The 16640-nt window shown below is 39.4% G+C and overlaps 1 protein-coding gene and 1 long non-coding RNA gene across 29 annotated transcripts in view; one reads left to right on the top strand and one right to left on the bottom strand.

Annotated features, from left to right (window-relative positions):
* LOC129393985 (uncharacterized) overlaps window positions 1–16640 on the top strand; it is a 116802-nt gene that overhangs the window by 13089 nt on the left and 87073 nt on the right. The gene's annotated exons all lie outside the window — the stretch shown is intronic.
* IQCH (IQ motif containing H) overlaps window positions 1051–16640 on the bottom strand; it is a 249328-nt gene continuing 233738 nt past the window's right edge. For 22 of the 28 annotated variants that reach the window (XM_034939000.3, XM_055098604.2, XM_055098593.2 and 19 more), the window contains 2 exons: window positions 13001–13109; window positions 1051–7024 (listed from right to left, as the gene is read on the bottom strand). In XM_034939000.3, the coding sequence (XP_034794891.1) occupies window positions 6911–7024; window positions 13001–13109 (223 nt within the window). In that variant the 3' untranslated portion in view covers window positions 1051–6910. The remainder of the gene's footprint in view (window positions 7025–13000; window positions 13110–16640) is intronic. The other 6 variants (XR_008621111.2, XR_008621113.2, XR_008621115.2 and 3 more) reach the window with 1 other exon arrangement.

Below are 16640 nucleotides of genomic sequence, written 5' to 3'. Positions count from 1 at the left end.
AGCTTAGTGCCAAGAATGAAACCCAAAAAATGAAGGACATGATCCCAGTGTAAAGGACGTGTTGTACTTGGCTTCATATGGCTCCCTTCCATAAGGAAAATGTGTTGCAATGAACTATTCTAAAATGATGCAATATTTTGCAACCATTTAAAATCATAGGCCTTTTGGATAGTAGATGGGGGCGTTTAAGGGGCAAAGTATTTTCAAAATATTTTCATCCATTGTTTCCAATAAATGGAAGAAAGCTGGAAGAAGAAACCACCTCCTTGCATGATATATAAAATTTTGGCTGGGTGCGGTGGCTCCTGCCTGTGATCCCAGCACTTTGGGAGGCCGAGGCGGGTGGATCGCCTGAGTTCAGGAGTTTGAGACCAGCCTGGCCAACATGGTGAAACCCCATCTCTACTAAAAATAGAAAAATTAGCTGGGTGTGGTGGTGGGCGCCTGTAGTCCCAGCTACTCAGGAAGCTGAGGCAGAAGAATCACATGAACCCAGGAGGCAGAGGTTGCAGTGAGCTGAGCTCACGCCACTGCACTCCAGCCTGGGTGATAGAGTGAGACTCCATCTTAAAAAAATAAGAAATTAAACAACAGCAACAACAACAGCAATTTCGTCTCTTTTATATACATCGATGACGGTGGCATAGAATTGTAGAACATCAGAGCTGGAAGGAAGCTTAAATATCAGTTCCTCTTTCCTATTTTATGTATCAGAAACCTGAGAACTAAGGAAGAGAAATTATTTGTTTATTAAGGAAAGAGCTGAAACTAAAACCCATTAAGACATTTAAATCTGAAATAGATGTCATACATATTCCATACCCATTTAGAATACCTACAGATGCCACATAATCACTACTCTGTCCTTCCAAATATTTGCAGGTGAGTGGAGGCATTTGCCCTTTTATGCATTCTCTGTGGTATGGCACAGAGTTGATTAGGTATGGCAACAAAGACATGGTCTGGATGTGAATTCTAGAGTATTTAGACAAAGGGCATTACGCTTAGAATAAAAACAATAGTTTTCATGCTATTGAAAACATTTTAAAATATGTTTATTTAGTAATAACATTTTATTTTAATGAATATAATTTCACTTATAACATATTCTCCTAATACACGATTTTTAAAAAACAGCTTTTTGAGGTATTATTGACATTCATAAACTGCACATATTGACAAAGATTCTCTCCTTGACTAAACTCCAGCCAGGCTCCTCCCAGCCCTCTTCTTGACCAGGCCTTAACCTTGGCCTATGAAGACTTGAACAAACATTAACATAGTTTCTAATAGCTCAAGGCTGCAAGCCTAAGATGACCCTAGCACCCTCTTAAAATACCTGCCTGAGAAAACTCCAGGCTGCAAAAAGAATAAACTTTCTTGTAGCCAATCCTAAATTAGGGCCCCTGTCTCCCAGTCTCTGTGGGAGGGTAGGAGCCTAACTTCTGTGTCAGTTAGCAAAACCAGATGAGTTTCACATGAACCAACTCTGCTTCCTGGTTTTTATTTCTCACTTCCCTACTCTACCGAGCAGCCACTGTCCCCTCTTCTATTCCCTCATTCTCCCCTTACAATGCCCAGTCACCTCTCTAGAAATTGAAGTTGAATTCAGTTTACACTGGACCCTTTTCCCTATTGCAATAGTGTATTACTGATTAAAATCTGTCCTTACCACTTTTACTAGTGTCCGGTCTTATTTATCTTTGACAGTATTTAACGTGTACAAGATAAGTTTTGACATCTATATATACCCAATAAATCATTTGTATGTCAGTATAGTGAAAATACCCATCACCCAGCATTTTCCTTCTGCCTCTTTGTAATCTTCTTCCTCCTCCTCCTCCTCACCCTATTCCCACCCCATCTCCCATCCTCAGGTTACTACTTAACTATAGTTTTTATGTTCTAGAATGTTAAATAGGTATGTATGTTTTTTGTCTGATTTTTTTCATTCAACATAGAGATTCTTCTATGCTGTTGATTTATTAATAGTTTATTTCTTTTCATTGCTCAATGGTGTTCCATTTTATGGATATCCCAGTATTTTTTAATTCACTCATCTGCTGATGGACATTTGGGTTGTTTCCAGCCTTGGGGTATTGTAAACCAAGTTGCTTTGGTCATTCCTGTACAAGTCTTTGTATGGACATATGCTTTCTTTTCTCTTGGGCAAATACCTAGGAGTGGAATGGCTGGGTTGTATGGTTGGTGTAGAAACATGATTTTTGAATGGCTGTATAGAAGTCTTTAATGTAGATATTTCATATTTTTAAAACAATACCCTATTGAACATTTAGACCTTTAGATTCTTCACTATTGTTGCAAACGATCTAATTTTTTGGCTTAGCAATGTGTTTATAGATATTCAACTTGGAAAAATAAAGCCCAAGAAAATGAAAAGCGTGGAAAGGGAATCTGGAAACAAAGAGCATGTTCCTAAATCATTTTGAGTTTTTCAATGATCGCAAAGTATTTTGTGTCCTCTCCTGGGAAACAAAGTGGCATGAATCTTTAAATGAATCAAAATTTTAATTTTGATTTGGAGTTTATTTCGCAACCAATGGAGGGTCTGCGGTTTTGCTGTCGAGTTTATGGGACCATGATTTCATCCTAACATTCCTTATGAGGCGATTGCAGTAAACTTGGGTGTGGCCTTTTGTTTCTGGGAGCTATAATTAGCCATCTGGTATACTTTATAACAGTTTGTTAAATAAAAAAATCTTAAAATGTAGCATTTTGCTCACTTCTCTCTCTCCTTTCTGCCTGTGTGTGTGTGTGTGTGTGTGTATGTGTGTGCATGTGTGGTGATGCACATGTATATGGTGACAATTGTAAAAGTGAAACAAAATGTTAATGGCAAAGCTATATTTTTCTGTGCTATATTTAGGGTCTTCTTATAACAAAAGTTGTTTTCACCAACAGATTTTTAAACAGCAGGGACATGCTTATTATTTACTGTTTTGGTGTCTTTCCCTCATTTACATAAATACCCCAGAAACCAGCAGTTTAAAACTAATAAAAGCCAAGGCCCTCCATCAACTGCAATAAAGTTTCACAACCATGAGTTAGACTGTTAGAGTGAAAAATAAACCTATATATGTGGTTATGAAGGGTTTTTTTTTGGAAAGTGTATAATCACATTTCAAAGTTAGAACTTCCATTTGAAGTAGCCATGTAATAATAATACTTAAACATTTATATAGAACGCTTCATCTTTGAAACACTCTCCCAACATTGGCCAATTCATCTCGACTGCTTCCCTGAGGAGCAGGTACTATATGCTCTGCCATTTTTCTACTTAGAAAATTGAGGAAAGTATGACCAGGCCCGAGACAGGGAGGGCTGGGGAGACCAGTTCCTGGCCCTTATTATTCTGTGACTCTTTGGGATGTAATTCCTAACAGCATGCCTCAAGTTTCTGTTCCCCACTGATGAAGTCATTAATAAAACAATGGTATAAATAGTAGCTCTATTGGCTTCAAGCTCTTAGATGCAGTCCTGAGCTTCCTGTGGCACACCTCTTGGAAGGAACGATATGTGGGGAAGATTCAGAAGAGCCCATTGCGATAGGTTGATCCAAACTTCTTCCAGCGAGAAAAGTGAAGTCGAATGCTTCCCCCGTCCCCCAGCTGCCACCCTCACATTATCTTGGCAACTTCATTTACGGTTTTCCAGATGGGATTTACCATGATTAGTACATTTAAAGAGTTGCACAAATGTGTTATGCACATTAAAGCCAGAGGAACAGTAAAATAAAACTAATGAACATTTACATTTTTGGAAATATAATTAATGTATGCTTGAGAAATTCTGAAAGATAAACATTTAAATGTTAAAATACTTATTACCTTCCCCACAGGGACAGTGTTGGGAATTAATGAGATAACAAATGTAAAGTGCTTTGAGCTCTTTGGAAGAAAGGTGCCAAATGAATACAAATGATTATTAATTGTTAAAGCTATCAGATGGTTACTAACATATTACTTGTGATAAAATATGTATTTTTATACTTAAAAAATAGGACACTTACAATTCTTAGGATGACATAGCTGAAATAATTCTCCCCAAACTCCTTCCAGGCTATTCTACATTTTGTTGGAAGCCTTTCCCAATGCTTCTACGATTTCTTAACCTTATACCCATCTCTCGAAACTTCAGGGCATGACTTCCCAGCTTCCAAATTCTACGCCTTTCCAACATCATTCTCCACCAGTCTTACAGATCCATCACCATAGGAGAATTCCACTGACACCATTTTTTTCTTCTGACTTTGATCACATAATTGCAGTGCCTTACCATGCTGTCAGTTGTACAAGCTCATTTCATTAGCAGGAAGTATGCGTAAGTTAATCTGTTTTTTTCTATGTTTTAAGCAACACACCAGAATTTGTTATTCTAAAAATGTGCAAATCCCTTGGATGATCTGGGACAAGTGAAACTAAACCCTCTACTTTGTACAACATGCTGGAATTTGTGGTAAAAGGCAGCAAATCCCAAATTTCATTTAGCCTGAGACATAGGGTGAGACACTCTGTCTCAATTTCCTCATATGTAAAATGAGAACAGTTGTTGTACCTACATGCATGGAGTTTTTGGAAAGATGCAATCAAATAATGTATATGAAGCTTCCAGCACAGTACATCCCCAGCCCCCAGTTTGTTCTATAGGTAACTGTAAGTAGCTTACGGAAAGGTCACTAAATAGGTAGGCAGCACAGGTGGGCAGTAGCACATTTAATATTATAATCTCGTTGGTTTCTTTAAAGTCCATATAAAACAGGTAATATATTAAGGGAGATACTTATATCCAATAATGCTCTCCAACCACTGCAAACATTCAACATTAAATAATGGGTCATTTCTCATACAAAGACACCTCTATTGTTTAATGTGTGCTTCTCCCAAAAACTTCCTGGAAAACGGTATATCATTTCCCCAAAATCCTCTTACCACCAAATATTTCGGTTTCCTATTTAGAAGAGCAAAAGCTCAGTAATTAATTCATCGTGACTAAATTATATTTAGGATACTTTAGATATTGTACACATATAAATGATTCTTTTTTGAAACGTGCCTTAGTTTACCAAGAGCACAGTATCTATGTAACATATGTGTTAAAAGATAATGGACTATTGCTTCTTTTCAAATGTTCTGTAATTAAAACATGTCACTAATTTAATCTGGTCCTCTGGCTTCTTCCACTTAATTACTTGAAGTGATTGTTTTATTATACCAATTTTTCTCCTTTAATTTTGAAGCTGTAGATGTTTAGGTAGAGAACCCTGCTCCCAATCATTTTCACAGGTCTGAATTCTGTGGTATATGCAAATGATAGCTGCAAAGGAGGAAAGTGGCATTGTTTGAGAAACCAATCAAGTGGGTAAAACAATGGTGTAGGATGGCGAACTCGTTTCGCTATTGCCAGCAGCTTGAGCTTCGGGAGTGCTAATCAAAATTCACATGCAAAACTTCCCGATAGATTTAACAGTTTTGTACTGTTAAGCAGGGGCTCTCACCATGTGAATGATCCACTACTGTGCCGAACAAAACGGAGACAGTTTTCTTTTAAAGTCCAGAGCAGATGAGAGCCATAAGGAGACAGAGGGTTTCATTTACTCTCAGGACACGATTGTGCCAGTGAACTAATGAGTCTCTTGGACCTTATGTTGCTCTGGCTTCAGTCGAGGCGCGGCTCTAATGGGCATGTAGGACTTCCTATCTGTCAAGTGTCTGAACAATGGGCCCCTCGAATGGATTAGAGAGATCTGGCAAGAAAAAGAGGTCAGTGTTGTACCTAGCACAGGCAGGAAACCTGGCTAATTAATGTATTTCCAACTATAGCAAAACAAAAGCTGACACACACAAATGTTAATTTTATTACAGAAACTCTTAGCCTGTGGCTGAATCACAGTTAACAAATTATTGAAATTCCACAGGTAAAAATCCTCTTCCTTTCCCCAATACACTAAAATATTTTTATAGACATAAAGGTCATTCTTTAAAACAATAATGGTTTTGGTGTTGTAATTTGCTTTTATTTCACCCTTCAGTAAAGCTCACTGATGTGGAAATATTTTTGGACAATTATGAAGTGAATGCTGAAAGTTAGAGTCAGCACTACTACAATCTTAACAGTCTGCCTTTTTAAAGGTAGTATAATGTTGAACTAAACTTGAAAAAATCCTACTGCTGTATTAAATGGAGAACTAGAGAATACAAATGTTTATTCAAGCTACAGAGCTCGAGTTACACTCCATCTTAAACTAAGAGCAGATACTGCCACCTAGATACATTCTGATGCTTTGGTTAACTAGATGCTGGCTTATCCTACTTTTTGAAAAATGGCAACAATAGCAGACAATAGTGGCTTGGTATAACAAAAACACGATGAATGATAGTCACTTAAAAATTCATATAAATATAATTTCAATATAATTTGAAGCTTTGAAAAAAAGGCATTTGTGTTTTGACAAATAGCAATTCTTAAACCTTTATTCAAACCTATAAATGCAGAAGATCGATGGACTATTAGAAATAGGAGAAAACTTTATAAAACATAAAAAATAAAAGCTACATAATCCTGAGGCCTATGAGGAAGTAAATGCGGAGGTGTTATCAGTAAGACTTTTAACTTTCTTCTTTTATCAGATTACTTTTTTCTGAGTTTGAGAAGAAGAAGGGATTGTTCAACACTCTCAAATGAAAACACAAATAAGTTTTGGTTTAATAAATAAAATAAGATCACTTAATAAACAATGTTTTAAAAAGAGCATTTCATTATAATCTGTTCTGATTCACCTCCTAGCACACAAAGCAAACCAATTTCCCCTGGCTTTTATTTCTAACAGAAAAAAAAATTACCCTTTTTATTCCAGACTGGGATCCAAATTGTTATGTACTGTATTCCAGGATCATTTCTTGGGTTTAGAGAGGTTTTTATCATCTTTGGACTGTTGCTCCTCTTCAAATCTCATTTTGTTTTCCTTTGTTACTCTTAGAATAGTTTCAATATCAGCAATGGTGGTCTGTAAATAAAGAAAATATTTATTACTTAAAGACCTCTTACAATCCCTCTCCCCCAAGCATCTGGTCCTTTTGGGAGTTCACCATGGTTTAGACCAGTTCTATTCAGAATGTATTCTACCGACTGGCATTTGTCTACAGATTATGGCTTACCAGTCTTGCTGAAATGAGTAAAAAAATTGAGAGTAAGAATTTGGAAAACTTTTTAGAATTTTTATGCCTATTATGTCTAATAATAAAAACATTGGGCTTCTAAATTGTACATCTTTAATTTTTTAATTGTATTTTTCTAGTAATTAAATTTTCTTCTATTTTGTTAAAAATGTTGATCCATGATAGTCAGATAAAATCAAAACAAAACAAATAGTTTCCTTATTATGGATAATTTGAGAAGCATTGGTCTAGTCACCCTAAAATGAGGGCTAATAGGCTGATGGGAAGGTTTCTTTCCATTGGTTGCTGGGAAGAAAAAAATGACACATTCCCATTTACTTTGTTTATATTTTATTGAAGTACAATTCCCATACCATAAAATTCACCCTTATAAAGTATACAATTCAGTGGTTTTTAGTATATTTGCAAGTAACCATCACTACTATATAATTCCAGAACATTTTCATCACCCCAAATAGAAACTCTGTCCCCATTAGCAGTCACTCCCCATTTCATCCCACTCCCTCAGCCCCTGGCAACCACTAATCTATTTCTGTCTCTATGGATCTACCTCTTCTGCACATTTCATATAAATGAAACCATACAATATGTGACCTTTTGTGAATGGCTTTTTACCTAGCATAATGTTTTCAAGGTTCGTCCATGTTGCAGCATGGATCAGTACTTTATTATTCCTTTTATAGAGGTGAATAATATCCCATTATATAAAATATTATCCATAGAATATAATAAAATTCACTTATTTCTTAGTCGATGGACACTTGGGTTGTTTCTAATTTTTGGCTATTATGAATATTCCTTCTATTAACATTAATGTACACGTTTTTGTGTGAACATGTTTTCAATATACTTAGACATATACCTAGAAATGGAATTGCCGGGTCATATGGTAATTTTACACTTAATTTTTTTTATAAACTGCTAAGCTTTACATATCTGTGATACCATTTTAAATTCTTACCAGCAATATATGAGGGTTCTGGTTTCTCCGTATCCTCACCAACACTTGTTATTGCCTTTTTATTTAACTGTAGCCATCTTATTAGGTATGAAATGTTTCATTGTGGCTTTGATTTGTATTTCCCTAATAACTTATGATGTTGAGCATTCTTTCATATACTTATTGGCCATTTGTACATCCTTTTTTTTTTTTTTTTTTTTGGGACAGGTCTTGCTCTATCACCCCAGCTGGAGTGCAGTGGTGTGATTATGATTCACTTCAGCTTTGACCTTCTGGGCTCAAGCAATTCTCCCCACTCAGCCTCCTGAGCAGCTAGAACTACAGGTGTGTGCCACCATGCTTGGCTAGCTAAAAATAAGTTTTTGTGGAGATGAGGTCTCACTCTGTTGCCTGGGCTAGTCTCAAACTCCTGGCCTCAAGTGATCCTTTCGCTTCAGCCTCCCAAAGTGCTGGGATTACAGGTGTGAGCACTGCAGTTGGCCTGCATATCTCCTCTGAAGAAATGTCTATTCAAATCCTTTGCTCCCTTTTAAAATTGGGTTATTTGTCCTTCTGTAGTTGAGTTGTAAGAGTACAAGAGTACTTTGTATATTGTGAATACTATGCCTTACCAGATATATGATTTGCAAATATTATTTCCCTTTCTGTGGTCTGACTTTTTACTTTCTTGATAGTGTTCTTTGATGCACGAAGTTTTAAATTTTGATGAGGTCTGATTTATCTATTTTTATTTTGGTTGCTTGTGCTTTAGGCACCATGTCTAAGAAACTATTGCTAACCCAAGGTCATGAAGGTTTATACGTATGTTTTTTCCTGAGAGTTTTACCGTATTAGCTCTTACATTTAAATATTTGATCCATTTTAACTTAAAAATTTTTTTTTTTTTTTGAGACGGAATCTCGCTCTGTCGCCTAGGCTGGAGTGCAGTGGTGCAATCTCGGCTCACTGCAACCTTTGCCTCCTGAGTTCAAGTGATTCTCCTGCCTCAGCCTCCTGAGTAGCTGGGATTACAGGTGCATGCCACCATGCCTGGCTAATTTTTATATTTTTAGTAGAGACGGGGTTTTCACCATGTTGGCCAGGCTGGTCTCGAACTCCTGACCTCAGGTGATCCGCCTGCCTCGGCCTCCCAAAGTGCTGGGATTACAGGTGTGAGCCACCGCGCCTGGCCCATTTTAACTTAATTTTTATATATGATGTGAGGCAGAGGTCCAACTTAATATTTGCATGTGCCATTTATTTAAAAAATATTTTTTCTCCATTGAATTGTTTCAGCACCCTTGCCAAAAATTATTGGCCATTATGTATGGGTTTATTTCAGACTCAATTTTATGCCATTGATCTATATCTCTATTCTTATGCCAGTACCACACTGTCTTGATTACTGTAGCTTTGTAGTAAGTTTTTAAATTGAGAAGTGTGACTTCTCCAACTTCGTTCTTTTTGAGATTATTTTGGTTATTCTGGGTCTCCTATGTTTCCACATGAATTTTAGGATCATCTTGTCAATTTCTGCAAAAAAGCCAGCTGGGATTCTGATAAGAATTACATTGAATCTATAGATCAATTTGGGAATGTCAGCATCTTAGCCTTATTGTCTTCTATTGGATGAATACAGACTGTCTTTCTGTTTATTTAGGTCTTCTTTAATTTCTTTCACCCATGTCTTATAGTTTTCACTGCAAAAATCTTGCACTTCTGTTAAATTTATTCCTGGCCAGGCGCGGTGGTTCACGGCTGTAATCCCAGCACTTTGGGAGGCCGAGGCGGGCAGATCACGAGGTCAGGAGTTCGAGGTCAGCCTGACCAACATGAAACTCCATCTGTACTAAAAATATAAAAAATTAGCCAGGCATGGTGGTGCGTGCTTGTAATCCCAGCTACTCAGGAGGCTGAGGCAGCCGAATTGCTTGAACCCAGAAGGCAGAGGTTGCAGTGAGCCGAGATTGCATCAATGCACTCCAGCCTGGGCGACAGAGTGAGACTCTGTCTCAAAAAAGAAAAAAAAATTATTCTTAAGTGTTTTATTCTTTTTGATGCTATTGTAACTTGAATTTTTTGAAAACTTATTTTTGCATTATTCATTACACAAATATAATTGTCTTTTGTATACTGATTTTATGTCTTATAAACTTGTTGATGGGTTCTTTAGGATTTTCTTTTCTTTCTTTCTTTCTTTTTTTTTTTTTTTTTGAGACTAGGTCTTACTCTGTCACCCAGGCTGGAGTGCAGATCATGGCTCACTGCAGCCTCAACCTACCTGACTCAGGCCATCCTCCCATCTCAGCCTCCTGAGTAGCTGGAACCACAGGTGTGTGCCACCACACCTGGCTAATTTTTTAATTTTTAGATAGGGTCTGCCTATGTTGCCTAGGCTGGTTTCAAACTCCTGGGTTCAAGCAATCCTCTTGCTTCATAGGATTTTCTATTTACAAGAATTTGCCACTTACAAACAGAGATACTTTTACTTTTATTTCTTCTTCTTTTCTCCTTCTCCTTCTTCTTCTTCTTAGTAGAGATGAGGTCTTGCTATGTTGCCCAGGCTGGTCTCAAACTCCTGAGTGCAAGTAATCCTCCCACCTTGGCCTCCCAAAGTGCTGGGATTACAGGTGGGGGCCACTGCACCCAGCGCCTTTTATTTCCTTTTCTTGCCTAATTTCTCTGTCCAGAACTCCAGTACAATGATGAATAGAGGTGGCAAGAGCAGACACCCTTGTCTTGTTCCTAATCTTGGCGAGAAGGCTTTTGGTCTTGCAATGTTAACTATGATGTCAGCTGTGGGTTTTTTGGTAGATGTCCTTATAAGGTTGAGGAAGTTACCTTCTATTTTTACTTTGTTGAATGTTTTTATCAGAAAAGAATGTTAAATTTTGTTAAATGCATTTTCTGCATCATCTTCCTTTTTTTTATTCTTACTCCCATCACCCAGACTCACTGCAGCCTCAACCTCCCGGGCTCAAATGATTCTCCCACCTCAGCCCCCCAAGTAGCTGGGACTACAGGCATGAGCCACCACACCTGGCTAATTTTTGTAATTTTTGTAGAGATGGGGTTTCACCATGTTGCCCAGGCTGGTCTTGAACTCCTGGGATCAAGCAATCTGCCCACCTCAGCTTTTCAAAGTGCTGGAATTACAGGCATGAGCCATTGTGCCCAGCCTCAATCACCTTCCATTTTTATTTAGCCTTTACTTTGCTGGTAAATCCTTGTTTAAAAACTGAAAATACCTACCACAATGCCACTAAGTAGGAGACAGAAAATACTAGCAAAGATGAATCTATTCCACCGCTTCAAGTTTTTGTTATTGTACCTATATTACTGAGATTGAAAGTTTTTGCCTTTAGACCTAACATGAGTAAAAATCAAGAAAACAAACATTCATATCAGAAGGCTAGAAACCATGACATAATTAGAAGCTACCTAAGAACATCTGACTTTTTATGATTTTGAAAGTCAGAGAAAGGGCAGAGAAATAGCTTTCATTTTGTCAAAGGTGGTTGACTCTGCCAACAGCGAGACAAGCCCAGAATCAACTTAGTCTGAATGCATTTGAGGTTAAAGCATCTGATTCTGATTATTAGCTATATTTGGACAGGCTGAATGGATCAAATGCAGAGAGGCTCAAAGTTTTGCACATGGCACTAACGGATAAGATGATGCTACTAGCTAGCAGGAACTTAAAATGTAAATGATAGGCTGGGCAAGGTGGCTCATGCCTGTAATCCCAGCACTTTGAGAGGCCAAGACAAGATCCCTTGAGCTCAGGAGCTTGAGACCAGCCTAGGCAAGACAGTGAGATATCCTGTCTCTTTAAAAAAAAACAAAAACAAAAAACAACAACAAAAAAAAACAGTAAATAATGAGCATAGATCCTTTAGGACCAATGAACACTGATGTAACATTTGGTCTGTCTTTTCTTGAATCTTCTCAATCATGTTGTAGGGAAAGCAGTGGTCATTCTTCCAGCTCACAAAATCACATTGTTATTGTTACTGTTACTAAAGAAGTTAGGCCCTAGCTTGAATCAAAAATGTAATTAAAATTACATTTCTATTAAGCTTTTGTTGGACTTTCCATTTAGGAGAAAAACTACATGTGGTTTCTGATTGTGTCCTTTGAATTAATGAAGGCCTAGGCTGGGAATCAGATTCATACCTTGCTGTTCAATACCACGTGATCATCTCTGTTCAGACAGTATTTCAGAAACTCCCGTACAGACCTTGTTCCTGTAGTTTACAGTTTGGAGACTTCTAGTCAATTATACACAACTGGATTTGATAGACCAACATCTTTAAAGGTCATAAGGAGGCTTCTAAAGGTTAGTAGTGAAATAATCCAACCCACGGTGGAGAAACGGGTGGGGTAGATGGCCCACATACATGCTATATTTTCTGCTTCTCCCTAACACACATTGCTTTCTCGGGTCTTAGAACTTCTCTGGCTCTAGAAACTAGGGCTTCCCAGGAATCACTAGTCAGACCTTGTATTATCTGGAATATAGATAGATAACATTCGCAATTTTTGGTTGTGACGATCTCTGTTTTGGTTCCATTGTGACATTTCAGACTCACGTCCAACATCAGAAAGATCTGCTATCTTAGGAGCTGGGGTTTGAAAATGGCAGCAAGTTAAAAGTCAACTCTATTTCAAAGAAAAAGTTTCAAACTATTAAATTTAACTAACAGCCTCAGTGGGAACCTTACAGTATTGACCCTGCACACTGTAAAATATGTACTGCTTACAATAAAAAAAGATGGTTTAGCACTTGTTTACAATACAGCATGAGGTATTTTCAGCCCTTGTATAGAAATTAACCAGAATCGTTAGTTAATTAACACCTCACCTTAAAATTGGTCTCGCCTTGCATATTAGGTGCTGATATTTCTTGATGGATGATGAAGAGATTGCGAGCAAAGGTCATGAGGACCCCCTGGAGATCCTCGCCGATTGTTCTGTTAATGATATCCAAACAAATGAGTTTACCAACGATTCCCTTCACATGCTTAAAAACAATCGCCCTCTCATTTGTGCCTGTCTGGTGATGGAATTTAATGAGTATTTTCAATCTCACAAGGTGGCAATCTTCAGGGAGATATGAAAGATGAGACTCCATTTTAACTTGTCAACAAAAAGGATTTGCGTAATAAATATTTTTTATTAATCAACTTAGCAGAATATACCAATAAGGTAGGTCATTTCTAGCGAAAGTCTACCACTGAGCTAGGATGTCGTACGAGTTCATTTTAAAAATGGTTTAAGCCCATCATTCTCAGCAAACTATCGCAAGGACAGAAAACCAAACACTGCATGTTCTCACTCATAGGTGGGAACTGAACAGTGAGAACACTTGGACACAGGGTAGGGAACATCACACACCAGGGCCTGTCGTGGGGTGAGGGGAGGGGAGAGGAATAGCATTAGGAGATATACCTAATGTAAATGACGAGTTAATGGGTGCAGGACACTAACATGGCACATGGATACATATGTAACAAACCTGCACGTTGTACACATGTACCCTAGAACTTAAAGTATAATAATTAAAAAAAAATGGTTTAAGTTACTTTAGGAGAACTGTCGCTAAGTGTGATCCTTGCCGAATGATTTCCTTGTCTATGGAGACATTTGCATCTCAGTATTCTGGAGTCTTTTGTCTAGGGTTTATTTTCTATTTCACAGGTACAAGTGATTCCTATCACTTAATGAGAGTGTCCTGCCTATGTTCAGAGGAGAATGTGCCCTGTTCATGAACAGCCGTCTTTATAAACCTGAACATCCACTTTAAGATTTCGGAGATAGCTTGCCAACTATCCTGTAGCATTATAGGGCTCCCTATATAAGGTGGTCACTTAGTGTAGGCTTTGTGGTGTAGTGAAAGGAACACTAAGTTCAGGATCAGGAGACAGACCACCTACTGTGTGACCCAGGCAAATCATTGCCCCTCTCTAAGCCTCAGTTTCCCGTCTATGAGGATCAGTTAATTCTGAGGCCCTTCCCTGTTCTAACATTCTGTGGTTCTATGACTGCAGTTAGGGATGAGATTAAGATGGGCAGAAAACAGTAGAAAAGGACTAAAGGCTTTCGAGAGGTCCTTGTCAACTGTGCCCTCCCTGAAGGATGTGTGAATAGCAATAACCATCTAGAAGGTACACCAATAGGACTATTTCTACCATTGAAACTAGCCTGCAGGTCAAGGCATCCTTGCCTGAAATCTCAGGTACAGGTGTAGGGACAGCTGGGCAAGTTCCTCTTGGTTACCAGTCTAATTATTAATTCTGCAGGCTTCAGCATCAGATCCACCTTGCTGCTAGGTCAGTTTGATGACTGGGAGTTTCTCTGTTCATGAAACAGGCTCTTCCTCTATCTCCTACTTTCTGTGATGGTTTTCCTCTTGCCTGGTTCCTCTATGCCCGAGTACCCACCTGCACTGCTCTTCCTGTGGCCCACACTTCAGGAACCCTCCCTCTGCCTGGGTGATACTACCCCTGTCTCATCCCATCAATTCCAGGACACACGTCCTGCTCCTGAGTGTCAGCCTCTGCTGGGCTCTGCTGCCTGCTGAAAGGCTTTCCTCATGCCACCCCCTACCAGCCTGGGTCTCCAAAAGTGGCCTCCTCTCTGAGTGCCTCTGGTCAAGCTCCCCACGACCTAGCTCTCAGGTTGTCCCTTTACTCTTTGCGGTTGGAACTTTTCCTGATGGTATGAGCCGGTTGCTTCTCAGGATGACCTCCACGCATCTGAATCCTGGGTCCAGTGTTTGGCCTGTCTGATTGCTCTTCTCCCATCACCCGAAGGGAGCTCACCTCTCCCAGCCTCATCCTATGTACAAAAGGGTTTGTCTGGTTCCAGTCGTGTCCCAGCTTCTCCTTTGTAGTTAATCTTTCATGCCAGCTGGTGCCCAGTAAGACAGAGTTCATATCTCTAGGTTCTGATTTCTAGTTCTTTGTACCTAACTAACCCATCTGTCTGAATTCCTGGCCTTAGAAATATACTTGGACCTTGAATGTTGCCTGCTTAACTCGATTCATAAGTTGGGAAAATACAAATTTCTTATTCCCATGCATGCCAACTTCAAATCCAGATGACTGCTTGGTTCTCCTAGTCCCGGTAATTCCCGGTGGCCTATGTTCTGCCCAGCCCTGACATCACTGTGTCAAGTTTGGGGAGAGTGAAATGGGAAGTATTTAATCTCTGATCTTCTGGCTACTAGTGAACTGCTGCTCCCCTTTCATGGCTTGTCAGCAGTTGACATACTAGACCACGTTTACCTGTTTACTTGTTTACTGTATGCCCACCCCTCTAGAGTGGCAGCTTCCTGAGGGCAGGGCTCATTGTTGTTTCCCCAGCACCTAGAACTGTGCCTGGCACAGTTGATAAAATGCTTTCAAATTTTCTGGTAAGGAAGGGTGGGGCAGGGAGGGAGCTGAGGGGCAGAATGTCACTGGGAAGCAAGGGGCTGATCCTTCCCTGCACATGCCCAGAGGTGTCCCTGGCTCTGTTATCATTCTGGATGTGAAGGCCTAGGTGGAGAAGATGAAGGCAAGCTTGTTGGGATGTTATGGATTGAGGTCTCATTTCTGTTGCTATCAGGGCAGTGTGACAAACGGGTGAAGAGTCCCTAGGGAAGTGACTTTCTTAACAAGACCCAATAAGTTTTGCATGTTTATGGGATCTTGGGGGAAGAGTGAAACTGGAGGGGAGGACTCAAAACAGCCAGCTTCCCTTCCCAGGTGATGGGAAGCATCTGAGACTGTAAGTGCCAGATTAAATTGTAGCCACATTCTAGTTGCAAGGGAGAAGAAACCAGAACATTTGCCTAAGTTCAAAAGGATCGATGAGGGTGAATATCACTGTATTGATAATGGTCTGTTATAACTGATAATGCTTTGGTAGAACAAAGGACTATGCTTTGGATAGGGAAGTTGAGGCCTGTCCTATGCAGCCATTTGCTTGTAGTGTGCACCTCTTTGGATCAGTTTCCGGGAGACTGACCATAGTAGGGTGTAGGGGAGGTTGGGGAGGGAGGGACTGAGGCCACATAGGAACATCAATGCTTCTTAGAGGAATTGGCTCTTATTTGGTTAGTTTTTATGAGACCAGATCTTTGTGTATATGTTTCTGTGTGTTTCAGTGTGAGGCCACAATGTCTACACTGCTGTAGAGGTTACAAGGAAGAGAAATAGAGGGCAGAGACAGTTTCCCAATTAGGTAGGATGACTTAAAGGTACCAAGTAACCATGTGCCAAGATACGAAATAAGAGATGACTCAAGGTTGTAGCTCTAAAATTCTGAGTCCTAGATAGGAGGCTTTGCTAGGCTCCAAAATATCCCAGAGGGAAATCTGGGAGAAGTGCGGAAGCCTCCGAGTGTTGCCAGCAGCCTGTGCTCAGTGCATGCGTACCTTGAGAAGACTGCGCCCGGGTTGAAACTGGATCTGAGGAGGAGCTACAGATCCTGCCTGTTAGGGGGACATCGTGTGAAGT

The sequence above is a fragment of the Pan paniscus genome, chromosome 16 (genome assembly GCF_029289425.2).
Source record: "Pan paniscus chromosome 16, NHGRI_mPanPan1-v2.0_pri, whole genome shotgun sequence".
Taxonomy (NCBI): Eukaryota; Metazoa; Chordata; class Mammalia; order Primates; family Hominidae; genus Pan; species Pan paniscus.
The sequence above is the reverse complement of the archived record's forward strand: the minus strand, read 5'-3'. Positions and strand labels throughout refer to the sequence as shown.